Source organism: Cydia splendana, chromosome Z, assembly GCF_910591565.1.
Source record: "Cydia splendana chromosome Z, ilCydSple1.2, whole genome shotgun sequence".
NCBI lineage: Eukaryota > Metazoa > Arthropoda > Insecta > Lepidoptera > Tortricidae > Cydia > Cydia splendana.
Window position 1 is genome coordinate 12,188,490 of NC_085987.1, and position 27,562 is coordinate 12,216,051.

Consider the following 27,562-nt stretch of genomic DNA (forward strand, 5'->3'; position numbering starts at 1 on the left):
CAAAATGCAAATTTTAACAACTGTGTTATTGAAACTAAGTATTTGTCAATATCGTCACTCTGTATTCAAAATGAACAAAAGTATTGTATGGAATACATTTATGGTAACGTGCCTACTAAATTAATGTTTCAGTAATTGTTTGTGTTTAGAAATACATAGGTAATAATAAAATTTACTCATTTATTATAATGTTTATTATAATACCTTACCTTTTACATGGTGACCCTGTATTACGCGTAATGTTATAAGTACTATAGTTCGTTTTTTTAGCATTAGAAATAAGGTAAACAATCTTGATGTGTCTTTTAATTCAAAAACACATTTTAAAAATAAGTTACGGCAAATATGTAACAATTATGAATCTAATACGATCGTTTATATTCTTCTGCTTTCATAAGTAATAGTTACTGATTTTTAAAAATCGTTTACAATTAAAAAACATGTCAAGATCGCTTACCTTTTATCAAGTTCTTTCTAATGCTAAAAAAACGAACTATAGAAATACATTAAAAAAGCTGATGACATTCGGAAATTACATAGTTGATTTATTTAACTAAAAATACAAAGTACCATCTTACTGTTACACTCAAAAATCTGAGGCATAGACAAATGAATCATAAGTTGCACAATATCATGCACTGTCTGCGATATGTTGCATTATTTGGGCTTTGTGTGTATTATTATTCCTTTAACTATGCCAGAGGTAAACGGTACGGTTGGTAATTCGGCTCTAAATTAAAACTTGATACTTATTTCTAAGATGGATATGGGGAAGGGATCTAATGTATTCCTACGTAGAGAAATACTCTATGACATCAAAAATAACATTAAAATACTGAATTTTAAATATATATGATACAAATCGTATGATGAGCGAAATGATACACATTAAGCGCGTCGATGTCATTATTTATTGAAGATTTCTTGCTTTAAGCATTGTTTAAGAAAAAATCTGCGAGATTTGGTTCCTCCCATTTCTATTAATGTTTGATTACCATCTGAATGAACGATTGGATTGTACTCGAAGGTGGCAGGTGTAGCAGGTTGTACCAAGTAGTAAAAGGGCCGCATACCTATGGTGCAGTACGTGCGCTCAGCCTAGCAGACGTACTGGTTGGTGAGCGCGCGGAGCAGACGTGCGCGCCGTATGGCGGCAGCTTCTCGCTGGATGTCGTCGCTGTTCATTCATACAACAAAAATCATTATTTAGTGTAAAAAAGGAAATGCCTCTTTGGAAACAATATTTATACAGGGTGGAATCAATTAATGGGTCCTGGCGGGAAAGTGATTTACATAAAACCTTAAGTGAGTTCATTTTACTTAAAGGAAACATTTCTATTTAAAAAAATCTATTTCAATAATAACAGCTTCAGTTTCTACGTTAATAAGAGCCGATTTAAGGCCACAGTGCGTCCCACAGGCGGCCGTAGTCAATATGTACCTGTTGTTGGCGTTGAGCTCGAGCGCGCCCGCGGCGGTGACGGCGCGCGCGCGGCGCCCGCCCTCGCCGCGCCGCGCGTGTAGCGCCACCGCCACCTCGAGCAGCGTGCCGTCCCACAGGCAGCCGTAGTACGCGTCCATCGAGTCGGCCGCGTTGCCCGTCTGAAACGTAATAAGACAAGTTGTCTGGGCCAACCATTTATGTCACTAGAAAAAGTGGAGAATCTCGAAATATCTATGATTGGCGAATTCTGTGAGAAATTGTAAGTCCTTTAATACGTTAAGTCTGCAAGCATGCTCACAAAGGGCTGGGGTGCATGTTGACTCAATGTTCCTGAACAATTTAGTTTTTGATATGAGCTTCGGCTTCCAGGGCACCCTGCAGTCAAGTGATCTCTATTAAGTAACCTATTGCTGGTTGTACTAGAGTTAGACCAAGAAAAGTCTGCAGCGAGTTTGATAGCCCACGCAGTGCAAGTGTTATTTATACGTCATAATTTTATAGAAATTTGACGTTTAAAATAACACTCGCACTGCGTGGGCTATCAAATTCGCTGCAGACTTTTCTTGGTCTAATTCTGAATCGTCGAGAGACTCCGAGACAGGCCGAGAACGAGTGTGCATATACTGCTCCCTTCTCCGATTGGCTCGGGTTTTTAACTCGGCTCTTAGCGAGAGAGTGTATACAGCCGGCACAACCGTTTGGCGGACAGTGGCATGCCATATATGATGGACTATAACACCTAATTGACTGGCAATATAAGGGCAGCTGTCGAGCTAGCACATGATTGGCGCGACAGTATCTCGCTCGCGAGATAGATTAATACAGTTAGTAAAAGACGGCTAGTCTATATAGCGGGCGAGATACTCTCGCGCCCCTCCTGTGCTAGGCCTACTGAGAGCCTATCGCGACAAACGTAAATCAAAATTTTGCTATCTGCCTCTATATCGCACGCATATGGAAGAGTGACAGAGACGTTATAATATGTATATGTACCTTCTCGGCGAGACACTTGAACGCGGGCGTGTAGTCCGGGTCATCCGGCAGCTGGCACAGCGCGGCGGCCTGCGTGGGCGCGGCGAGCGCCTGGCAGCAGCGCGCCGCGCGCCGCGCCACGCCGCCCTCGTCCGGCGCGCGCTTGGCGAAGTGCCACGAGCCGGCCGCCAGCGCGCACAGGTAGCGCCGGAGCGCTGCGCCGTGACGACCCGCCGCCATCTCCGCGTCGCCGTACAACCGCAGCCTGCACGCAGGTCAAATGTAAACTAATTGGTATAATAGGTGACAACAAAATATGAGGCAGCTGATGGATGCTAATCACGTGATAATTATGTCAAACTTTTACACATTTTGACCATGCTATGAAAAAATTCACACGGAAACTACGAGTAGATTATAATATTTGCAAGGGCAGACTCAAACTAAAACTTAAACCGTTTAAATTCATAAAAAAGGCAAATTTTATAAAATTGTATAAAAAAAGCTAGTGATATAGCCGAGGGACGTGACGACCAAAATTTCCACAAAAGTAAATTTTCAGAGTAATTGAGATAAAAGGTAAAAACCCGGACGATGGCCATATCTCCCGTCGCTAGTTTCGCGCGCTGGACCGTAAGTTTTGTTCCCTTCTAATTTCCTGGCTTTACGCTATCTTTACAATTACAACAATTACATTTTTTAAAGTATGAAAATGATGGTCTAAGCCTTATTTGCCATAAAACCATGTTAAAAAGAGCAGCAACAAAAAATAACTTAGATCTCCACATTTGTTCTTTAATAATACTGAAAAGAAGCTCACCAAGAAGTATTATATGGGTACAGTTTCAAACTCCTCTCCAGCAACTCTGTCAGCGACTCCAGAATATGCTTTGGGTTGTAGTTATTGACGTTTGAAATGTTGTTAGGCCAGAGGTTGGTGTACTCCACGACTAGCTCGAGGGAGGAGTCGTCGACAATCACGTTGTATATTCTAGCGAGGAGCGAGAGCATCACGCTGATGGCTAGAGGCTCCCTCAAGGCCTGAAGGAGCAGGTGGTAGGGGCTGCGGTGCTCCAGTTGGCCGTGGTGGTTGGCGTGGTTGGGGAGCCCGTGGTGGTGGTGGCTGTTCATGTGTATGGAACGTTTCGAGGGGCCGTTTAAGTTGTTGTTGAATGTGTTTAGCACTGTCAACAAATAAAACAATAACAGTAATGAAAATGAAATCAGAGCAGAATATAAACTAACTATATTTTTGAAAATTTTGAAAATCTGATGCACTATGGTTGTAAATAATTAAATGGTATTTCGAACTGTTTTGTGAAGTCGGTTTATTTCTATTAAGATTCTTCTGAATGTACTGTAGTGTAACTGACCGTGGTCCCACAGTGGGCGAGGGAACTTGCGCGCGCCCTTGCCGCGCTGCAGCTCGGCGCAGGAGGCGCACAGCGCGGCGGCCACGTCGGCGGCGCCAGCGCCCGTGCCCGCGCCCGCCGCCTGCGCCGCGCAGCCCGGCTCCCACTCGCACACGTTCAGCAGGCACAGCCACGCCCCTTGCACCACCTGCGACACACAATGTAAGGAGTTTAATTATGCTCGCGTAGTAGTCGCTAGTCACTCGCAAAGTATATTAAGTAAATATGAGGATTAAATGGTAAAAAAGTATAAACCTGCGATCGCGGGCCGATTGCATCGTTGGAGTTGGCGGCGGCGATAGCGGCCTTGCTTTTGTTGGCCAGCAGCGTGACATTGAGCCGGTGGTGCGGCCACTCGGCAAGCAGCAGGTTGACCTGCAGCAGCAGCACCTCCCAAGCCAGCACGCGGCACAGCCGGTACAGCGTGGGGTCGTTGCCGCCCGCCAGCTGGCTGCGCGCCTCACCCTCCACCACCGACAGCAGCGACAGCGCTGCGCGTGCGCCGCCCGCCTCAGCACGGGCACGCGCCGCACCCGACACCACCACGCCGAAGTCCTGCAGGAACCCCCGCGGCAGCGACGCCAGCAGTACGCTCAGGTTCCCAATCGGCTTCCAGTAAGGGCTCAGCTTCCACAGCGGCGAGGAGGGCGACATCATGGCCAACTTAACTAGACACATGCGCACGTCGTCGGCGCTGGACGCCTCCACGAGCCGCTTCTTCAGACGCCCCATTTCTAGCTCAGGCGCGGCCTTGTACTCGAAGTCGGGCGCGTGCTTGTACTTGAAGTCGGTCGCCTCCCAGTCGTCGGCGAGCAATTCGCGCGGTATGTGCATATTTTCATCATCACTATTGATCTGATCGTTTATAATAGCTTCCAAATGTTCGTCACAAATTAGCTTCGCTCGGATTTCCGACGCACGACTACCTACGTGTTTCTTTAAATATTCGTCTATTCTGTCTACCGGCAATCTACATTGAGACGAGGTGGCTAAATGTAGAAAAAACATTCTCAATTTTTCCCAGTCATCTTTGGACAAACGGGTAGACATCAAAACCGGAGCTAATGCCCAAAAAAGTACATCGATAAATTTGATACCGACGGTTTTGAATTTGTTTAGAAAATCTGGGTGGGTGGACGGTAAACCCCCTTCAAGAGCATACCTGACAGCGTTTAATGCCGACACTCGGATCACAAGGTCTTTGGGCACTGATACAGCGCCAGTGGAGGCGGCAGCTTGTATATCCAGCTCTGCAACTTGTCTGTGGATCATTGGTATTTCTCTAGACAAATTGTCTGCTTGCAAGACGGCAATGATGCCTGTGTAGTCATTTGCTACACATTCCTGCAGCCTTTGTAACAGAGACCTATCCTCATCTAACAACTCTTGGCCTAAATTGAGGGCTCTTATGTATCCCAAAATATCTTCTTCCGACACGCTTGCATAGTTTAAGCTTCCCCATGGGATTTTATTATACTTGCCATAACCTTTATTGTTTACTTCACTTTCAAGCAGTTTTAGGTTTTTTCTACAACCCAATATGTGTTTTTTAGCTTTCTCATGTTGGCCATAGAAAAAGTGGTTGTAGCAGAGATCAAAATGGATTTGCATTAGAAGTTCATACTGGCTAACGTAAACATTGCCAGCGTCCCAATCGTGAGCCATGACGTCAGTATCTTCAGTTAGGTGTACAAAAGTCTCCATAATTGGAACTTTGATATGTTTGCTCTCTTGATTACTGAATTGAGAATCGTAATATGCAATGACTTCCTCCAAGTATTTAATGCTTTGGCTGCGTGAATTTTCATTCATTCTCAAAATTTTATCAAAGTTTGAATTTATATGGGTATAGCCATTTTCCAGAGGTATACCTGGGCTGTAAGAGAAATGTCAATATTATTACATATGGGTCATTCCACCGTTTCGGTTGTTACACTTGCACTCATAAAATAAGGTTTTATTCGATATTGTAACAGGAACTAGGAGGTTATAACTATTGATTCAATAACTACTACTTTGATAATATTTTCTTTTCCTGTACACACATAATTAAATTATAAGAGCAATAACGAGAGAATCACTAAAAAGTAGCTGTTTCGGGCGTTACATGAATTGGCCTATAGCTTCTGACCATCAGTACCAAAATGCATAATTTAGCGAATTTTGTCAAGTAACCTCCAGTTTTATTTATGTCAAGTAATAATAGTTCTTATAGTCTACTGAAACACTGAAGTAACACTTAGTATCACTTTTTAATTAATTTTAATAAAATAAATTACCTGTTTCGGGTGGTACTCATGGTTCGTTTCGGGTGTTACGAGTACGAAATTAAGACAGATTTATATGAAGTTATGGCTCATTTTATTGAAATTATTGTCTTTTTAATAAATTCGATTAAAAACATAAGTAATAAATGCTGAATTAATATAAAATACATTATCTTAACAATAAAAACTGTTTCTCGAAGATATAATAATTATTTTTCTTTCAATGCAAATATTTTCGAAAATATTCACTTAATCAAAAAACGGTTGATGGTGACAGCTATTCATTTTGAAAGATCTATCCAACGACACCCCACATCACAGGATTAAATGCGAAAAAAATTAAAAAATATTTATTTTGTACAGGAGCTACCATAAAAATACATTTTATCGGTTTTTTTTTCTGACATGAAGGTTTGGTATGTTTTCTATGGAAATAGGTTAGTGTTGACTTCTTAAACCAGTTTTCATTTTTGAACCCTTGGTAGCGTTTATTATGGAATGACCCATATAAAAGTGCCCTTGTGGCGTATTTGATAATTAAATGTTTGAGTTTATGAAATAGAAATGTCCTAATATTGTAATAATAATAATTTAGCTTACTGGTGTATAAATGGGAGCTTGGCAGACTTTGCTTGGAGAGCAGCTTTTACTGGAAACCTCAAGATCCAGCGGTGGTACAGAGTCAATGCAAACTGTACATGAGGCTTGTTGATCATGTTCATAGAAATGTCCTAAAATAATTACACTGGTTTAACAACCATATAAAAAAGAATTGACGAAGAGTCTGTTCGGAAAGAGAAGAGTTGTGGAATGTATTGGGTTGGGCCCCATACATTCCACGACTCTTCTCTTTCCGCACAAACTCTATATATCAATCACTCTTATTAAATATTATAGGAATACCTGTGGTGGTACAGAGAAAACACCATCAGTAGCCATGAAGACCAAATCTTGCACTAGTTGTTGTTGAATAACAGGTGTCAATTTTGCCTCAAAAGTATCTGAAAGCATAACAATATGTGTTTATTCTGGATTCTGTCATATAACATTATGGGATTTATGGATTGAACTGTGATGAACTAACATTATTTTACAAAGGTACATCTCAAGTTGAAGGTTCTTACATAAGTCTATTTTATAGGTAAGCTGGGCTTACTCCTTGGTATACTTTGCCTGTTTAATTGGCTCTCTGATTATTTTAATAAATTGTGAAGCTTCATTTTGTAATATCTACTGTTGTAACATTTTCCGACTTATAAAAATAATATTTTTTTAGTAATTTTACATTTTCCTTCTTTCATAGTGAACCAAATCACAGAACAGTGTATTATTATTTATTAGTTAAGGAATTGCATGATACTAAAAACACTTTTATGGTTACTTTGTTACATTTTTTTTAGCGACTTACCTAAATTCCAATTAAGAGTGGATGCAATTTTAAGTGCAAGTATTTTAAGGGCAAGTTGCTTCCTTGTGATAACGGGCTGTTGGGGGCTGCGTGAGGAAGGTGGCGTGGGGGGCGCATCCGGCTCCAGCACGCGCTCACTAGACCGACCATTCCATATCCCATTGCTAGTGTCCACCGACAAGAATTCTACTATCAAATCGGTAGCTGATGGTTCTGAAAATTTAAGAAATGATTGTCATACATTTTAATTCCCTTTAAAATATGTTATGACACAAAAATGAAAATTTGACCCAGGTCCTAATTGATGTGTAATTCTTGCTTTAAAGGCAATTCACTCATATTCAAGTTAAAGCGTCATATACCTGGGTTAGGGTATTGTAGATGTTCCTTGAGAAGTTTTTGGTCCAACAAAAACTCGAACCACAGTATTGTATCAGGGGAAATAGGCACTGTGCCCGGCCGTAACAAATCTACATCCATATTTAAAAGTACTGTGGTGTGTAATTGTTTATTCCAAGAGGTTAATTTCTTATTTACATTATATTTGATTGGTGATGCTAAATGTGCGGTTTACTCATAATATAAACTTTGTATATAAATGTTACATTTCAATCGGTACAATTATGCTACTTTGGCCCTCTTGTTTCTAGAAATGTATTGTAAATAGGTGTAAGAAGTTAATTTGAATTAAAATGTTGAATAAACCACACCAAAGAAAAAAAAAACATTCACAAATTGTTATAACCACAACCGAACCCAATCACATACTACAGATAGTCAAATTCTAAATGACATTTATGCCTAAAGCTGGCCATACACACCAGAGTAGAGTTAAGCCCCCTACAGACTATGCGCGTGAATCGCGGGTGTTCGCGGGCGAAGCCGCGAACGCGAGTGTGAAGTCGATTTTCGCAGACAGCGAAATCGACTCCACACTCGCGTTCGCGGCTTCGCCCGCGATTCACGCGCATAGTCTGGAGGGAGCTTTAGACCAAAAAAAGTCGCAACGATTTTGATAGCATACGCAGTGCAAGTGTTATTTATACGTCATAATTTCATAGAAGTTTGACGTTTAAAATAACATTTGCTCTGAGTGTGCTATCAAAATCGTTGGAGTCGAGCTTTTATTTTAATACATTTGAGTCCGCACGGCCTGATTTGATCGGACAATTTAATCAGATTGGCGAAAATTTGTTCCCGTCTGGATAGAGCGATAGAGAGGCAAATAGACGAACATGAGACGAACGCAGAGGCTTGCGATTGTCTATTGCTACTGAATGACGTGTGCAAGCGAGACAGCGCTATGCATTTGTAGAGCGACGTACCGTTCCCACCTGTTTTCCGTACGGAAATCTAATGAAAATTCCGTTCGTGTGCGGCCACTGCGGCCAGGCTGATTGCGTCCTCTTAGCATACCATAGAGCATTTTGGAGTTTATTCCGGGTTTAGTCAGTCTGATAGTAGGAGATCCCACATATGGTCGACCTTCACCATTCTGTCTGACGGACGAAACTATGAAAATATGAAAGAAAATATGTTCCAGAACATAAATAAATTGGGTTGCCTAAAGAAATATGGTCAAGGCTATTTTGAATAAATTTTTGAAAAAAAAAAAAAAATATTTTCGGCAAATTTTACCGATTTGTCTGACTAAGGCCCCGTTCGCACGGCAGCTTTTTCAACGCGCGTTAAAAAAGCGTTTGAATGACACAAATGGATAACCATGTATGTATTCACACGAAGGCGGTTTTAAAGCGCGGCGCTTTTTTATCGAGCACTGTTCGATTTTCGGCGTTGAGCGTTGGCGTCAAATTGAATAGACCATACGGAAATCCGTGTATCTGTTCTCACAAGCGTTGAAAAAGCGCCGGCGCTGCTGTCAGTTGGCTGTCAAGTGTCAATTTTTGGTGTCAATCGTCAAGATTATTATTAGTTTCACCTTAAAAATGTCAACTTATGCTTACAAATTCCTGAAATATTCAAGCTATATTCAAATAATACGTCGTAATAGCAAATAAAGTATGGCTTTGCTGAGATGCGTACGTGGCAGTACGACTCACAAGTGATTTTTAAGCGTTCATATGAACACAAATATTGGAAACGGTAAAAAAGCGCCAACGTCGGGTTTTAACGCAACGCTTTTTAAGCTGTCGTGCGAATGGGGCCTAACGAAATAAGTTTCAATGGAAAGTATACAACTTGTACAACATAAATCATCTAGGTTGCCTATCTTTTTCCGGTCACTATTATGTGGTTGCCGTGTTTAAAGAGGTGATTTTATATCGATAATTGCACTCATCTGTCTGACGCTTGAATTATACATCAAAATGATGGCAAATACAATGGTATAGGGTTGCCTGCGAAAATCCGGCCACAAATAAGGGTTGCCAGGCTTTTAATTAAAATAAGAAGGGAAGATTTTTAGCGATAACTCATAATTGGCTTCAAGTTTTTTAAAATTTTATATGATTGAGTTTTTTAAGCACTATTTTCATGATTTTTTCCATATTTTTTGGACAGATGGTTCAAAAGTTAGAAGGAAAAACCTTTTTTTTTTCTAAATGATAATTTCCGAAATGATTCACTTTATCAAGAAATGTTGTTTAAAGACCCCTATTAGCAGGAGATTCACCTAAGGTCCACCACATTGGTCACACCTCATAAGGTCCACCACATTGCATTTTGGAGACAAAGCAAACCGCTTGGAACAGGTGTTCCTGGGGGTGATCTGAGCTGATTAAGCCCTGTTGCCAAGAGGCCCCAGCAGGGGGGCAGGGGAGGGCGGGGAAAAGTGCCTCCGGCGCGCCACACTCTAAGCTTTATATCTGCATACATCTCGCAACTATATCAAGTTTGGTGTCTTTTTCGTGTAATTCGAGGATGAAGAATTCATTTCTGTGACTAAATTTTCACTCACCCATACAAAAAATTCAAGAAATTCAAAATTAAAATAAAAATTTTTAGTTTTTTTTTTCGTAAATCCTCTAAAAAAATTAAACTATGAGGATTTGCTCTAGAAAAAAATTCCTGTGAATAGCCCAGTTATCCTACTATACAGAATAGTAAACTTGTCCAAATTTTTTTTTCATAACTCTGTTAAAAAAATTTTTTTTGTGTCGCGCGGCGTACCTGCGTTGTAAGAGCGGTATGCAGCGTTTAGGATTTTTAAGTATGTTTAGATGATTTCTGATAAGTTGTTATTCTTCTGGTTGTAGATTACATTAATAAATACTAATAAATTACTATTATATATATATTATAATATTAATAAATTACTTCTGGACGTGATATATATATATATACAAATATAAATTAAATATAGGTATAAATAAAGACGTTGGGAAAACCTTCGCCAACAGAGTTAAGTATTATAAATGTGATAAAATTAACATTATTATTTGTATGTCTTTTCCATATCTCGGGACCATGGGGTCCCGGACCTTTGGGAGGCGTACATGGGGCCGAAGCCAACAGCGCAGAGGCCCTTTAAGGCACTTTAATCTAAAAGCAAGGGATACATGTGGTGGATACTATTCCCGAACGCACAATGTGATACATCCGGAGATGGTCCCCGCCAGGTGCAAAGACTATTGCAGTGCAGCACTTTTGTGCTGCGATGGGAACTAAGGTCATGGGCTATAGATTTGAAAGTTGGATGGACTGGATAATGGGCTATGGGAGAGACTAGCGGACACCTGCCGTGACAATCAGTCTCAAAATTGTAAATGACAGGTGGTGACTCGCCAACTCATTGAGTGGGCCCCGCAATGGCCGCTCGCACAGTGCGACAACAGGGCAACACTTTGGAGTGGCTGTGAGGTTGTCGAGAGGTGAGTCTGCGGTAGCCAGATCCCGATAATCCGTTCAGCAGGCCGCCGGCGTTATGACATTTTACACTTCCAACCTGGAGCATAGGTCCCGCTCTTGCGACTCCATTCTGGCCGGCCAATCAAGGCAAGCACAGAGGCGAGGGCCAGATGACAGGGCCCTCTGGAATAGGGGTCCGCGGTGTCGCCACTCACCGTCAGCTCGCCACAAGCTGCCCCCGCGGGACATTATTATTATTATTGTGGTGTTGTGGGCCTTTGAGTGTCGCATTGACCAGCATTGATCTATTGTGACGGCCCTTTAAGTTCATTACTAATGCCCGTTGCATCCAGAAAGTTCAGAAGATTCTTTGGGCCGTAATGTTTTGTACCTCATAGGGTTGCACTACGTGTCGCCCTAGGTAGGTACTTCTTTTTGACATTAGTGGTCCACAAGAACAGAGAATGTGCATTGCAGTCTCCTCTGACTCCTGACAGAACCTGCATGTCGCATCTTGTTTCTTGCCAATTTGAAACATATGTTTGTTCAACTTGCAGTGTCCAGTCAGTATTCTGGTCACCGCGCAGGTTTTGTGCCTTTTGAGTCCTAAAAGCTCCTTAGCAGTTTTGCTGTTGAACCCTTTGATCCGAGCTTTCGAGTGTTATTTTCCTTTAACGAACTTCTACCAATCGATTGCTCTTTTTTTTTCTAAGTAGAATATGCATCTCGTTTTGTGCTTCCACAGAACGGTTCTGGGCCGACCAGGGGTGTGTCTGCGCCCTTTCTAGCCGCCTAGCCTTCCGTCCGCTTCTTCGTTTCCGTTAATGTCGGAGTCCCTTGGTACCCACCTAAGTGTAACTTTGTTGGAGTAAGCCAGTGCATTTACAGTTCTGGACTAGTTTTGAGTTTGACTCAAGGGATTCTAGTGCCAGCGGAGCAGCCTGGCTGTCTGAGTTGATGTAGATATGGTGGTGTCTTTGGTTTCTATCCAGGTTGATCTCCGCACATTTGTTGATGGCGAAGACTTCTGCCTGGAAGATTGAGGCCAGTGTACCCATGCTGACGCTAGCTCTGAGCTTAGATCACTCACCATAGATCCCACATCCTACATCATTGCCTTTCTTGGAACCATCTGTATACCAGATGTGGCTTCCCTCTTCGACGTACACTTGGTTGTTGATCCATTTGTCTCTAGAAGGTATTTCTACTGTGTACAGTTTGGTGAGATGACATTCGGTGTGCGTGTCATCAGTAGGCATGCTAAGGGTTCTATTCGCAAAAACCCAGGCCTTTAGATTGGTTAATGCCTGAGAGCGCCATTTTGGCCTGTTTAGCGTGCATATTCTGTAGACGCACTGCTTGGCCTCCTTTTGCACCTGCAAGTGGAGTGATATGATGTCCAGCAGCGCATCTAGGACCGCTCCCAGTGTCGAGGAGTAGGCGCCTGTTACTGTTAAACAAGCCGTGCGTTGCAGGCTGTTTAGAGTGTCTATTGCTGTCTTTTGGCTGGTTTTGTTACACCAGACTGCGGAGGCGTAGGTGACAATTGGCCTCACTACCGCTGTGTATAACCACATAGCAATCTGGGTCTTAAGCCCCATTTTGCTCCTGCCATTCGACAGCATGACCACATGGCCATTTTCGCTTTTTGTATAATTTTTTGTCCGGTGAGGGTTCCAAGTTAATTTTTGGTCAAAGGTGACCCCTAGATACTTGACCTCTGCCGAGAACGGTATTATTTGTCCATTAAGTCTTGGTTTTGTGAGTTTATCGAGCTTCCGTTTTCTTGTGAATGGTTAAATGGCTATTACAGTCTTGCTCGGATTAATGGACAAGTCATTTTCTCTACACCATTTGAATATTGTGTTTAGAGCTCCTTGCATTAGGTTGGATTTTGTGTTGAGGCAAGGGCCTTTGACGATGACTACAAGGTCGTCGGCATATCCTTGTGTATCAAAGTCTTGGCCTGACATGATTGCAAGAAGTTGGTCCACTGCTAGGGTCCATAATAGTGGGGATAAAACGCCTCCTCGTAGGCACCCTTTAGTGGTATAAAATTCATGCTCTATATATAGTATTGATGGTCAGAGTGGCTACTCTGTTCGAGAGCATGCTATGTACCCATCTGGTGGTTTCGTCTACTCCCTTTGATTTCATACCATTGAATATGGTCTTTGTGGGCGTATTGTCGAAAGCACCTTCAACATCAAGGAACGCACATAGAGCGGTTTGCTTTTACTCTAGGGTTTTCTGCACCTTGTCAACCAGGTTGACAAGGTGCAGATATTATTTCGGCGACACGGCGGTTTTCAGTTGTGTCGCATGGTCCGGTGTAGGATTTGGTCTATGTTTGGGGACAGATTATAGCCCAGGAGGTGCAACTGCGTTTAAAAAAAGAACCAAAATGCACAGTCCCATGGGCATGTAATGGCAATTACGAACAATATATATCTTATTTTAACCCGCATTTTTTCATCTCCTATGTTAATTTTATCACATTTATAATACTTAACTCTATTACCCTAGTAGCATTTTCGTTGGGGCCCACGGTGCCAACGGTAGGGAAAACGTTGGGATGAGGTTCGTTCCGTAGCCAACATTAAAATTTGTATTGGCCCACCATCGCACCGCTTAATATTGGCACTGGCAGCCTGCGCTGCGAAAATTCATTTCTTAAGCTACTTCAGATGATCACAAGATATTTGGCGTTATTTCATGTAAATTTTACAACCATGAATTATAATTCTAGTCAAACTCTTCTTCAGTTAAGAAATTGGCGTCTTATTGACGTATAGTACTGGCCGTGGTTTTGATGATATTTAGAGAACCGCGCGAATACGTCTTCTAACAGTTGAGACAGTCTCTTCTTGTTGAGATATTATATTGAATTTAAGGTCAATCAAGGTTTTCATTGCAGATTTATTCAAATGCAGAATGCCAAAACTTTCTTATCATATCTGCTAAACAGCTACTGCATCTCGTTCGGCAGTTTAAAGGCCGAGCCACACCGGCTGCGTGTGCAGCACGCTGCGTGGCGTGCGCTGCGTGACGTGCGCAGCACCCCTGTCACACCGGGTGACGCGCACGTCACGCAACGCACGCCACGCAGTGTGCTGCACACGCCACGCAGGCGCACGCTGCAGCTCAGTCATGCGTGCAGTAAAATAAAATACGCCTGCGACAGTACCTACATCATGTTATTATAACTCCCGTTGCAAATGGAAGCAGCTTTACTAATGTAATGCGTGCAGTAAAGCAGCAGAATGCCGCCATTGCAATTAGAGGAAAAAAATGTCTCATATTTGAATCGAGATAATTGAGAGTACATAATATTATTCACCGACGCACAATAGTTCACAATACAACCACCTTGTTTTCCAATAGTATCGTTAATACCTAACATCGATTTGTTCCCACAGGCGAAATTAAGTTTTTAGAAGACGTATTTATTGTAATCTTTGTGCTATGTTGTAAATATACATTCGTATTGACGAACGATTTTAATTAGTTTTTCCTTTATCACTGAATCCATATTAAAAACCAGCACGCGCACCGGCCGAGTTGTAAATAAATACAAGCGAGCTGCGCGTGTACACGCACAGCACCTATGCAGCACCGAGCTGTGCGTGTCCGAACCTGCTCGGTTCGCCCTCTCATAGGGAACGCAGTTAAACACAACGTCATCACTGCACGCAACGAAGCGACGTTGCCGCTCCGCTGCGTGGACGCGTGCACGCAGCACGCAGCCGGTTTGTCTCGTCGGAGCTGCGTTGCGTGCAAGTCACGCGTACGCGCACGTCACGCACACGTCACGCAAGCGGTGTGTCCTCTCGTATGAGTTTTCGTATTATACAACGCATCGGGACGCGTACGTGCACGTGCACGTCTACGCACACGCATCCGGTGTGGCTTGGCCTTAATACGAACCGAAGTTCTCCTCCGACGGACCCGTTGAAAAAAATTCACAGATTTCGTGCCTCACACGACTATCGAGCACATTGGAAATGAATCTACGGAATTCGAAAAAATATTGTCGCTGAGCGACGAGAAAGTTTGGATAAGGAAAAAGTTACAAAATAAAACTACAACGTTGAATGATAATTATTTTATTCTTAGACTAACACAAGTATCCTGGACATAACGCATGTGAACAAACAAATTGCAAAATTTCCACACGCGTATCCAAGTTTGAATAATTGTCGCCGTGGCGCATAAGTATAGGTACATATTATTTCATTTTTCGATTAATACGCAGGATATATTAATGTTCAAAGTACAAGAAAATTATTACACGGCAAATCCGTAGTCAACTCGAGAAGTGGTGATCGGCAGCGGCCCATTTGCTGCAAGATATGAAATTTTCTTGACAGCAGTTTGACGCGACGAGAGATGACCATAACAGCGTTTGTCTATGTTGCACCAAGCCTGAGTTCCAATAGGTACTACCAGGGTTCAGCATCAGCTATCTTGGGTAATGCTCATCATGACGAATCGGGTGTCCAAAACAGCGTGTGCCTATGTTGCACCAAACCTGAGTTCCGCTAGGTACAACCAGGGTTCAGCATCAGCTCTATCTTGGGTACTACTCTCCTAAGTGCTCATAAAGACGAGTCGGATGACCAAAACAGCGTGTGCCTATGTTGCAACAAACCTGAGTTCCTTTAGGTACAGCCAGGGTTCAGCATCAGCTCTATCTTGGGTACTACTCTCCTAAGTGCTCATCGAGACGAGTCCGATGACCAAAACAGCGTGTGTTTATGTTGTATTAAACCCGAGCTCCACTAGGTACTGCCAGGGTTCAGCATCAGCTATCTGCTAGCAGCCGCCAGCAACATGCTGATGTGAGACCATTTCGTGGCACTTTTTCTTTTTTATGTTTGTATAAGTTTTTATTCCCTCTCCCTCTCCCTCTCCCTCTCCCTCTCCCTCTCCCTCTCCCTCTCCCTCTCCCTCTCCCTCTCCCTCTCCCTCTCCCTCTCCCTCTCCCTCTCCCTCTCCCTCTCCCTCTCCCTCTCCCTCTCCCTCTCCCTCTCCCTCTCCCTCTCCCTCTCCCTCTCCCTCTCCCTCTCCCTCTCCCTCTCCCTCTCCCTCTCCCTCTCCCTCTCCCTCTCCCTCTCCCTCTCCCTCTCCCTCTCCCTCTCCCTCTCCCTCTCCCTCTCCCTCTCCCTCTCCCTCTCCCTCTCCCTCTCCCTCTCCCTCTCCCTCTCCCTCTCCCTCTCCCTCTCCCTCTCCCTCTCCCTCTCCCTCTCCCTCTCCCTCTCCCTCTCCCTCTCCCTCTCCCTCTCCCTCTCCCTCTCCCTCTCCCTCTCCCTCTCCCTCTCCCTCTCCCTCTCCCTCTCCCTCCCGATAGTTCACAACGAACACCGATAACGAACTCTGCGAAACATGAAGTCATAAATGTCCTGTGAAAAATGTCGTTCTGACTTTTTGACTATTTTAAGGTTAGGCTACAGGGCAAACCCTTAACCCGATCGTCTTTGTTTTAGGCTCAAATTGTAGCTGACCTCTGACCTCTCCCTCTCCCTCCCGATAGTTCACAACGAACACCGATAACGAACTCTGCGAAACATGAAGTCATAAATGTCCTGTGAAAAATGTCGTTCTGACTTTTTGACTATTTTAAGGTTAGGCTACAGGGCAAACCCTTAACCCGATCGTCTTTGTTTTAGGCTCAAATTGTAGCTGACTAAATTGTCCAGAGCCGTTTTTCTCAAATTTTTGATATCATTCTTTGTTTCCAAATTATCGAGCACCAAAATCAAAAATTCGGAAAAAATTGAATTTTATTTTCACTATTTCGACCATAACTTTTTTTGTTTTTGACTTTCTCGAATAATTATTTTTGCACCTTACAGCTCTCGTAATTTTGCGTCTTTTGAGCCTATTTTTTAATATCATATCTTCACAACTTTCCGAGATATAAGGGGATCGCACTTTTTCGTGAAATCGGACCGTATACTGGAGCGAACGAAAAGACATTTCCAATGTCAATAAGGGAGTAGTCGACAATAAGGAGAAATACTTAAATAAACAGTTTTTATACCTTAAAAATGTATCCAAATAAATAAATAAATCAATCGACATAGTTTACGTTATTATTTTCAACGAATTTCTTAAAAATTGGAATGATATTTTTGTCATAAATGGTATTCGAATTATTCGTTTTACCCGGATACCAACCTCATCTAAATCCGGATAGTAAATTGGACGGATATCCGGACAAAACGGTTATCCGGATATCCGGTTGCAAGCCCTTTTTTTATTTATTTTTTAGCCCTAGCTGCTATGCACCTAGATAGCGATGTACCGCTAGCACACCAGCGACGCGCGGAACCGTATCAAATGTACCAGGGGACGGAAACCGGTATTTGCTCCATACAAAAATACCGGTATTATTACGTTCTTTTTCGTTCTTTGGTATATTATTTCATTTTTAAAGGAACAACCTAATAATACTAAGTCGTTACCTAAGTAAATTCATGATTCAGTCCTACGTAAAGAGCATAAAATAATTATAAATATTGTGCTATTTCGGGGTTATTAAAAAATACCGGTTCCGAGCCCTGGAAGACCGCTTTATTTATGATGCGTACGCGATGCGTAAGTACCACTATGTATATGTATAGAGTCTATGCGGAAAGAGAAGAGTCTGGAATGTATAGGGCCCCATACATTCCACGACTCTTCTCTTTTCGCACAGACTCTACCTTGGTGGAAACAGGCATATTCTGACTTGGACCTTTTGCTAAAACGATTTCAGGTTTTAGCAAATCAAATTTGACGATAGGTATACCGATAGCAGCGTCACCTACCGGGTCCAATTGGATATTAAAACCATCCATGTACCTATTCTAAGACCTCCAGAATGTAACAAACACTTTTTTGAAAACCGCATCAAAATCGGTTCAGCTGAACGCGAGATAATCGCGGACAAACATACATACAAACATACCGGTCCAAATGAGAACCTCCTTTTATGAAGGCGGTTAAAAAGCGCTACGACTTTAAAACAACTCTGTTTTATTCTGAACGTACCTTAACCTATTTACTCGTAAGTACCTATAGTACCTACGTATTGTGAAGGTAAAGTAGGCAATTATCACCGACAGTTCTAAGTACTTGCGAATGTACGAGTAAGTAGATAGATACGATTAGGTAGGTACCTAGGTACGTTAACATACTATGGATGACCTACTATGGGTACCTATCAATACGCTATGTGTTTGTTATCTATTCCATTCGATATCCGTAGGATAATCAGCACTCCATTTTTATCTTACAAAAGAGAGAAACAACACGTAAAAACATTTGACTTATTAATATTATTATGTTTTAAAGTACTGAAATAGCTAAAGTGAGTTGTGGTTTGTGGTGCAGTAAATTTTTACATTTCTGGCAGCTTGAAGGCGACAGTTTTACAAGAAAAGTAAGTATTGTATGTTACTCCTGATAATTGTGATCTTGCTTGATTATTCTTCGCATGTCTCTTTCCCTGCTTCCATATGAGTTACTTTTGTTATTCTCTAAGTTAGTTTAAAATATTTATTTTCTGTTCTCTTAAACTTACACACTTACAATAAGTACCTACGCCTACGTGAGTCAAATTTTATATGTAAGTCATTGAGGTAGAGTTAGACCAAGCTAAGTTAGCCCAGACCGTGCAAGTGTTATTTTAAACGTCGAACTCCTATGAAATACTGATAACATTTGCGCAGTCTGTGCTATGAAAATCGCTGCTCACTTACCTTGGTCTAAGTCTAAAAATTGTATAGGATAGCTTACCGTGTCGTTTTAATAAGGTTAAATATTTTGAGTCATGGTGGTTCTGGATTTTAAAGGCAACGGTAAGTAAATACATATATTTTTTTGGATTTATGTACCTATTTTAATTTTAATTACAATGGGAATTAAAATCGTTGTTTATGTAAGTAAATATTCTTTATTGTGCAGCATAAAGTAAAAAAAATACACATAAAGCGAAATACAAGCTTAAGACTAGGTAACAACAGGCGGTCTTATCGATAAAAATCGATCTCTTCCAGACAATCTACCTACACAAACCATAATCATAACTACCTATTTAAAACCTTATTAGGTACCTAATCCCATAACATCGTACTACCTATAGTAGACCCAAACCAAACGGATGACCGGCGTCGTAAATCTTCTCATTCACGCTCGCATGGTTGAAGGTGGGGTGAGAGAGATAGAGATATAATCCCAGTTATAGTATGAACTATTTATTCAGTGGACTCGAGCAGCTACAAGCAGATCGCGCAGAGCTCGAACGCGGTCTCGATCGACATGGACCTGCTGCAGGTGGGCTCGGAGCCGGTTGGCGTCCGGTGCCCGCACTGTCAGGAAGACATCATGACGCGGGCCTCCTACCGAAACAACACCACCACGCATCTCGTTGCCGTCATACTGGGGATATTCTTTTGGTGAGTTAACATGACTTGTAATAGTTGTAATACAATATATATGTAGGTACTGAGTCCAAATCGAACGTCTAACGGCGCTCATTACCTAACTCTTACAATAGGAACTTGAAGGGTTCTGACGGGGCAAAGGCTACTATAGTTGTAAGTTGTAAGCACTTTATTGTACACTTACTTTTTTTAAATTACCGGCAATATTTTGCGAGATGAATATATGTACGAGTAGTATACCTATTAGGCCATACTATGGGACCAACCCTAAAATCAAGAAATAAATAAATAAATAAAAACACCATGCCTTACAACAAAATGACAACATAAGAATTATTGGTATGAAGGTGAACTTATCCCTATAACTAATAGGGATCTCTTGCAGCCCTGGTTTTTATAGTCCTGGTAGCTAATAAGTAAAACATTACAACAGGTGTTAAGCTGAGTGCTCTTCTGGCGGATTAATAGCATTAGTCCTGTAGCGCTGGCTATATTTTGAGTCCTAAGTTAAAGTAATATTAAAGTCAATTATTTTTTCGGTTACGAATACTGTTTCAAGATGTTAATCTTACATTTCGTTTTGTGTCACAGATATTATTTGCTTTTTAAGTAATTTCATAATTTGTGGTAAATATTTTTATATTGAAATATTTTGGAGAAAAGCGGCGCGACCTTGGCGTGGCGGCGGGTAAGGGCCTCTCTCTACAAACCACACGTTGCGTACGCAACGCATGTTTACTTCGCCTGCGCGCCAAATTAACGCAACTTATGCAAAGTTATACTACTACAAAGAGAACTTATAGGTATTGTACAATGTCACCATTTAGCAAAAGAACTGTAAGTAAGTACATCTTATTGCGAGAATTAAGATCTGAATATATCTACACACATTGAGCATGTGAAATTCCTCTTTGACGTTCGTTACGTAATGTTGATTAACAAATATGCGACAGATCCATCCTGAGGGCCTACCGCGAACATCGCAATTCGCAAATTGCGGACATCTTTCTCTGTCACTTTTATTACGTCTAATTGGAGTAAAAGAGAAAGAGTCCGCAATTTGCGAACTTCAGTGTTCACGGTCACGCATCATATATTTGTGACAGTGACAGGGAAAAGGTACCACTTGAGTAAAATTTGGTAATTAATACCGTGACTTGAAATTTTATTCTTTGATAAAAATATTACTTCTTGAACTTAATTTATATTAATGTTATTAATATTTTGATTTCTATATCTAATATCTAATCAAGTCTAACTTCAATATTATCTTAATTATATGGACTAATAAATTTTAATATAAACATTTTTTTCGTTATAAATAGCATAAACCAGTCTTTCCATACTTAATGTAAATTATGCACATAATTTTTTTAATGCGTTTTTTTGTTCTTAACATTTTTTTAAATAGGTATTATTAATTACTTACACGTATTGAGGTTATTTAATGCCTGTTTATTGATATGTTTTGAATACATTTACCTTAAATAATAATTACCAACACTTTTGATAGTTCAAGATTCTTGGATATTAATTACCTTTGGGTTCAATTGGCGTAAAGGACATTTTGGCGAAAATGAGTTATATATACAGTTTTGTTGAGAATTCCAAGCGCTTTCGTACTGTATAGTGAAAATTTCTATATCTCTTAAAAAGTTGTCTATACGACCCAATTTTTACACTATGAGCTCGCAAAAACAGCTTATCTCAAGGGGCGTAAATGACCAGTTATAAATTAGAAATTCAAAGATATTATCGTAAAGGTTACCGCTAACTTGACTGACGGACTGACTAACTTAAACCCCTAGATAAGGTTAAATATTAGTACTTATGTTTAGGCATAATTCCTTAGTTTTTAATTCATTAACTGGTTGCCCAAGATACAGGCTATGCCTAGTTTGGGGACCCCTGTTCATACCGTTTTATATAGAAGCATCGCTGTATGCATGTACCCTTAACTTCATGTATGTTCCCATTCTGCTAAACCCATTTTATATATGTGCAGAAATGAATATTTTTTCATTTTTTTAAGCCAATAACATGATTTGTTTTTGGTGGCAAATACATAACATGATGTTTATCATGTTATGTAGAAAAAAAAAAAAAAAAAAGCGGTGGATGATTTTGACACACATTTGTTTGAATAATATATAATAATATTCTGTAAAGTACAACACTTCACCTACTATAATTTTATTATAGGCATTTTAGGTTCACTATTAGGTATTTATTAAATGTTATTACACCCGTGGATGAAAATTACACAAAATGCGTGTGTACGTCGGAAACCACTTTTTTTTACAGGGAAACAAAGAATTTCATCTAGAATATTTTTTTTACTGAATGCTGTTTAAAAAAAGGAATACCTAAATTTCTACCTTAGCAAATACCTAGGATGACACAAATTATTATTTTTTGGTTTAGTATATGGTCTGGAAACTATATGTAAAAAATTGGCAACTTTAATATTCTTTATAACTTAAAAAGTTATTGCTACAGGTCTACATAGCAATTCACATTAATAAATGTGAAAATTCGTTTGTTTGGATACTTGGTAGATCATAACCTGGAAAGTGACATAGAATACTTTTCATCTTAAAATTCCCTTCCTAAAGGGGTGTACAGATCGAGGCAGCACAGCTTTGTTTTGCTACCTACTTGCGTGTCGGTCGCCATCTTCCAAAAGACCAAGAATCCATATAACTTACTATCGCCGGATAGCGTGGCTAAGTTAAATTTATTTTCTTGCGGTGGTATTTATAATAATGTCGAAGATGGTAGATGTACCTACTGTTGCGTGCAATATAATAGCAGTCAATAAGAAAATGAAAATCAAGAGAAAACTATAACTTTAGATCAATTATAATGGATCATTTTTTATTATTCTTCTGCATTAGGTACTTGATACTGATTTAGTTCAGTCAGTGTATAAGTAGTTCACAGATGCCTTATTTGATCTCATTCATTATGTACCTACCTATAACGTGTATGTTGTCCTAAAATGTGTTAAATACTAGTATTTAGTCTAAAAATTAATGTTCTATTATTTTCAAAATGTCATTGTATTATATTGTATATTGTACCTTAAATAGGTACAATATACATTTGCATTTCAAACACAATCTTGTATAGTTCATTAATAAATATGATATGATATGATATGATATGATATGATATGATATGATATGATATGATATGATATGATATGATATGATATGATATGATATGATATGATATGATATGATATGATATGATATGAATGGGCTACTAATGGATTACCGAAATTTTTTTGCCAGATTTTAATATCCCAAACAATTTATCCCAAAAATATAAAAGCCAACTAATCATTTCCCAACCAAACAAGTCGCATATAAATATTTTCCAAGAGAACGATATGCAAAAAAATATTATGACATTCCTTACTTTGCCAACATTTATTTTACCAAATTTTAATTACTCGAAACTATTAGTTGCCAAAGAATACAAAAACCATAACAAAACATGACAAATGTAACAGTTATCAAAAAATAAATTACCAATTTTTATTTGAACAAATTTTAATTACTCCAAATAAGTACTTACCAAAGAATACAAAAACCAAATCAAAACGTGCTCTCTATTTTTTCAAACTTTCTATTATCTGCTCTGAGGAACACAAGGTAACTAACGCAACATATTCAAAAGTATGACTTATATTCAAAACAAGTGAGACCCGGCAACCGGTCGACGAAGCCCCGCTTCTATTTTCTGCTCTGAGGAACACAAGGTAACTAACGAACCTATCTAGGTAAAAATATATCTAGGTAAAAATATAGGTAATACTGTAGTGTTTTTTTCAATGCTTCGCCCCCCGTCCCCCCTCTTGGTAGCTTTCGTGTGGTTTAAGCTAACGCAACATATTCAAAAGTATGACTTATATTCAAAACAAGTGAGACCCGGCAACCGGTCGACGAAGCCCCGCTTCTATTTTCTGCTCTGAGGAACACAAGGTAACTAACGAACCTATCTAGGTAAAAATATAGGTAATACTGTAGTGTTTTTCAATGCTTCGCCCCCCGTCCCCCCTCTTGGTAGCTTGGTACAAGTGAGACCCGGCAACCGGTCGACGAAGCCCCGCTTCTATTTTCTGCTCTGAGGAACACAAGGTAACTAACGAACCTATCTCGGTAAAAATATAGGTGGTCCTGTAGTGTTCTTTTTCAATGCGGGGCGCTCCGATAACAATCCCTTTTTTTAAAGCAAGTGAGACCCGGCAGCCGATCGACGAAGCCCCGCGAAGCGGGGCTTCTATTTTTTCTGCTCTGAGGAACACAAGGTAACTAACGAACCTATCTAGGTAAAAATATGGGTAATACTGTAGTATTTTTTCAACGTCCCCGTCCCCCCTCATAGTAGCTTTCGTGTGGTTTAGACTAACGCAACATATTCAAAAGTATGACTTCATTGATGAAAAAACAATTGTGGCAGATAACAATCCCTTTTTTTAAAAGCAAGTGAGACCCGGCAACCGCTCTAAGTAAAGGAACACAAGGTAACTAACGAACCTACCTAGGTAAAAATATTAGTAATACTGTAGTGTTTTATTTGGTAGCTTTCGGGTTGTTTAGTTTACTAAACCAAACTAAGCACCCACTTTACCTAACCTAGCCGTAACACATTTTTAATAACATAATGTTTTGGATAGACATATAATTTGTCAAGTAGTGGTTTTGCAATACATTTATTTGAACAAAATTTTTTTAAGTAAAGATATTTTTGGACAAAATAATTTTGTTCAGTGATTTATTTGACAAAAATAAATTTGAGCGAACATTGGTCTTATAAAAGTTGTAAAGTAACAGTTTGGGAAATGATCATTTGTCGGATTTTAAGTTTGTTAAATGTTTATATGGGAAAGATTGAGTTGACAAGCGTGCAGTTAGTATAATTTGGTAGGGAAACGAAATTTGGTCAAAAAAGTTTCGGTAAATTAAAAGGATCCCATGATATGAATATATGATATGATATACTACTAGGGTTGCCAACTTTTTTTTGGTGGAATATAGTATTTTCCAGAATAAGGCATCAAAAATATAGTACACATCAAAAAAATATAGTACTTTTAGATAAAATACTAAACATGAGTGTAATATACGTTTAATTGGAAATATAGTATTTTAGCGTACTATATATTTTTCCAAAAGTATATAGTACAGAGAGCCAAACTATAGTACAATACTATATAATATAGTACGGTTGGCAACCCTATATACTACTGTACAAGTTGAGTTAAGCAAGTAAATACACCACTTTGGCATTACTCTCAATATTATGGTATCGCTAACATTCGAAACATTTAAATTTAAATTGTAGGGTTAACAGAGTTATTGTTTCATAACATAAGTAAATGTATATATTATATTAAAACCAAAATTTCCCGTTTACAGGTGGTTATGTTGCTGCGTGGTCCCGTACGTAACTAAGAGGTGGAAGGACGTACACCACAGCTGCCCCAGCTGCCGGAAATACTTAGGGGTTTATACTAGGAAGACTATATTATAAAAAGTCTAGTCTGTGAGTTAACTATATCGGTACTGCGAACCTAGTAGGTACTGAAAAGTCCTGTGAATGTAAATCCCATACACCATACAAATAATACGGCAAGAGTAGGTACTCAGAGAATGAGTAGGTAGTGCTAGTGAAATGAATACGCATATTACCTACTCCTTTTCCCGAAAAATGAGGCTTAATACCTTTCTGTTCGACATTGACGACTAAGGTGATGTAAATAAGACTAACAAGCAAAACTTTTAAAAATTTTAGCCCGATTACGGGTATTATCGTAAAGATCCTCTCCTCTTTGAAAATCGGATAGGTTATATAGTTATAGGTTTTACAAGGGGGCAACATCGTTGTTTAACTCATCGACTCATCGTGTTAATATTGATATCGGAGCAAGCAAATAATTCCTAAATCGAAGCAAATAGTTCGAAAAGTGCGTTCTTAAATCTTGAGCGTTGCGAGGTCTTTGAGGCACGATGGTTAAACAAACACAGAATTATGTAACTTGGTACATTATATAATTTGTTATATTTAAATATTTATACGCTTCAATTGTAATTGTAAATAAATTTCTATTGAGTAAAACACATTTTTATTCACCACACCAATGCGGGAAAATACCAACGGCAATACATTACAAATCAAATCTAAATAAATAAACGCTATACAATATATATCATTCTAATTCATCACTTTAAAGTAAGTTACACTAGCCAACATGAAGGAAATAACCCAAAATTACACTAGCCAACATGAGGAAATAACCCCAAATTACACTAGCCAACATGAGGAAATAACCCAAAATTACACTAGCCAACATGAGGAAATAACCCAAAATTACACTAGCCAACATGAGGAAATAACCCAAAATTACACTAGCCAACATGAGGAAATAACCCAAAATTACACTAGCCAACATGAGGAAATAACCCAACATTTGTTTTACATTACTTTGTCACTCTTGTGGATATAATGCAACTTTCTCATCAGTTTTTTGTTAAGAACAAAGAGTGCCATTACGAGGTGGTGTAGCATAAATGATATCAATCGTGCCGGCAAAAGGATACGTTAAAATAAATAATTGGAGAATAGTTAATTGTTTTACAAGGGGGCAAAGTTGTTGTTTAACCGCTCGTGCTAATATTGATACCCGAGCAAGCGAAAGAGTCCAAAATTGAATTCGAAAAATGGAATCTGGAGCGTTGCGAGGGTTTCAAAGCACGAGGGTTAAACAAAATTTGCCCCCGAGTGAAACACAAAATTTTTCACCACACCAACCTGAAGCAAATATCAAACAAAAGCAAACCAAATCAAATTCAAATGAATGTTATTAAATATTTATCATCCAAAATCATCATTTAAAAGTCAATTCTACCAGCAAATATAAGAAAACAACTCAGAATTTGCATTTGATTACTTTGCCTCACATGTGAATTACTGATAGCAAAGTGCAACTTTGCTATCCGTTTTTGAAGTGTAAAGTAAGCCTTTCCGAGCTGGTGTGGTGAAAAGTATAGGTATTTTTGAACTGCGGTTTTTTAATCGGTGCGTAAACAAAACCAGCCTCCAAATCTTTTTGGTCAGCTTAAAGGTGACATTCGGATGATGACTGCAGCTGCATTAGGTACCTACCTACTATAGCAATCTTACTACTGCAGTGTTTTAGATAAAATATCCGTAAATGCTTCGAAATAGTATAAAATTTGTATCTGTAAACGCAAGTTAAATAATATAATACCACAATTTTGTAAAATATACATTTTTTATTCAATAACTACGTAGTTTTTCATAAATCAAGATTTCATCGAAAATAATTATATGAAGGATAAGCTGTATTAAGTAGTACCCTTTTCCCACTAGTCAGGGCAGGTAGACACTAACAGTTTCGAATTACAAACTTACCATTCAGGGGGCCTACCGCCAACATCGAAACTATAATGATTTTAGATTTTTGGACCTCAGGGCGCGTAGCCAAAGTACCAATCGTTAACGCTCCGTAGAGTATCGTAGTCATCTCTCTCTATCACTCATCCCTACTAGTGCGACAGTGACAGTTGAGTTTCGTTTGCTAAGGAGCGTTAACAATTGCAGTTAGCTACGCACCCAGGCCCCGTAGACAACATGCCAATCGCTAACGCTCTGTAGCGAACGAAACGCAACTGTCCCTGTCACACTAATATGGAAGAGTGATAGAGAAACATAAGGCGATTCGATAGCGAAGCGCAAGCGATTGTCACCTTGGCTAGGCCGCCAGGTAATCTTATTATTTCTTATTCTTTAAT

The 27,562-nt window shown here is 39.8% G+C and overlaps 3 protein-coding genes across 3 annotated transcripts in view; 2 read left to right on the plus strand and 1 right to left on the minus strand.

Moving 5' to 3' along the window:
* The window catches only part of LOC134804657 (S-formylglutathione hydrolase), a 352,602-nt gene that overhangs the window by 88,688 nt on the left and 236,352 nt on the right, over positions 1-27,562 (plus strand). The window lies entirely within an intron of this gene.
* LOC134804644 (integrator complex subunit 8-like) lies at positions 532-8,234 on the minus strand. Its single transcript, XM_063777750.1, has 10 exons — positions 7,866-8,234; positions 7,504-7,716; positions 6,999-7,096; positions 6,696-6,826; positions 4,084-5,704; positions 3,790-3,976; positions 3,237-3,600; positions 2,438-2,681; positions 1,442-1,602; positions 532-1,177 (listed from the first exon to the last, which is right to left on the minus strand). Exons 1-10 carry the CDS (start codon positions 7,981-7,983, stop codon positions 1,099-1,101), a joined length of 3,216 nt encoding a protein of 1,071 aa, XP_063633820.1. The 5' UTR covers positions 7,984-8,234; the 3' UTR covers positions 532-1,098.
* Positions 18,578-27,556, plus strand: LOC134805373 (cell death-inducing p53-target protein 1 homolog). The gene is made up of 3 exons (XM_063778710.1): positions 18,578-18,736; positions 19,559-19,751; positions 25,166-27,556. Coding segments are annotated over exons 1-3 (309 nt in total). The 5' UTR covers positions 18,578-18,735; the 3' UTR covers positions 25,281-27,556.

What these genes read in the sequence shown, in the direction of transcription:
- LOC134804644 (XM_063777750.1), bottom strand. Translation starts at nt 7,983, where the DNA reads ATGGATGTAGATTTGTTACGGCCGGGCACAGTGCCTATTTCCCCTGAT. An exon ending in TTTTCTCTGTACCACCACAG is followed by an intron (nt 6,827 to 6,998) that starts GTATTCCTATAA and finishes TAATTATTTTAG; the next exon opens with GACATTTCTATGAACATGAT. An exon ending in TCAAGTGTCTCGCCGAGAAG is followed by an intron (nt 1,603 to 2,437) that starts GTACATATACAT and finishes ATTACGTTTCAG; the next exon opens with ACGGGCAACGCGGCCGACTC.
- LOC134805373 (XM_063778710.1), top strand. An exon ending in ATACTGGGGATATTCTTTTG is followed by an intron (nt 19,752 to 25,165) that starts GTGAGTTAACAT and finishes TCCCGTTTACAG; the next exon opens with GTGGTTATGTTGCTGCGTGG.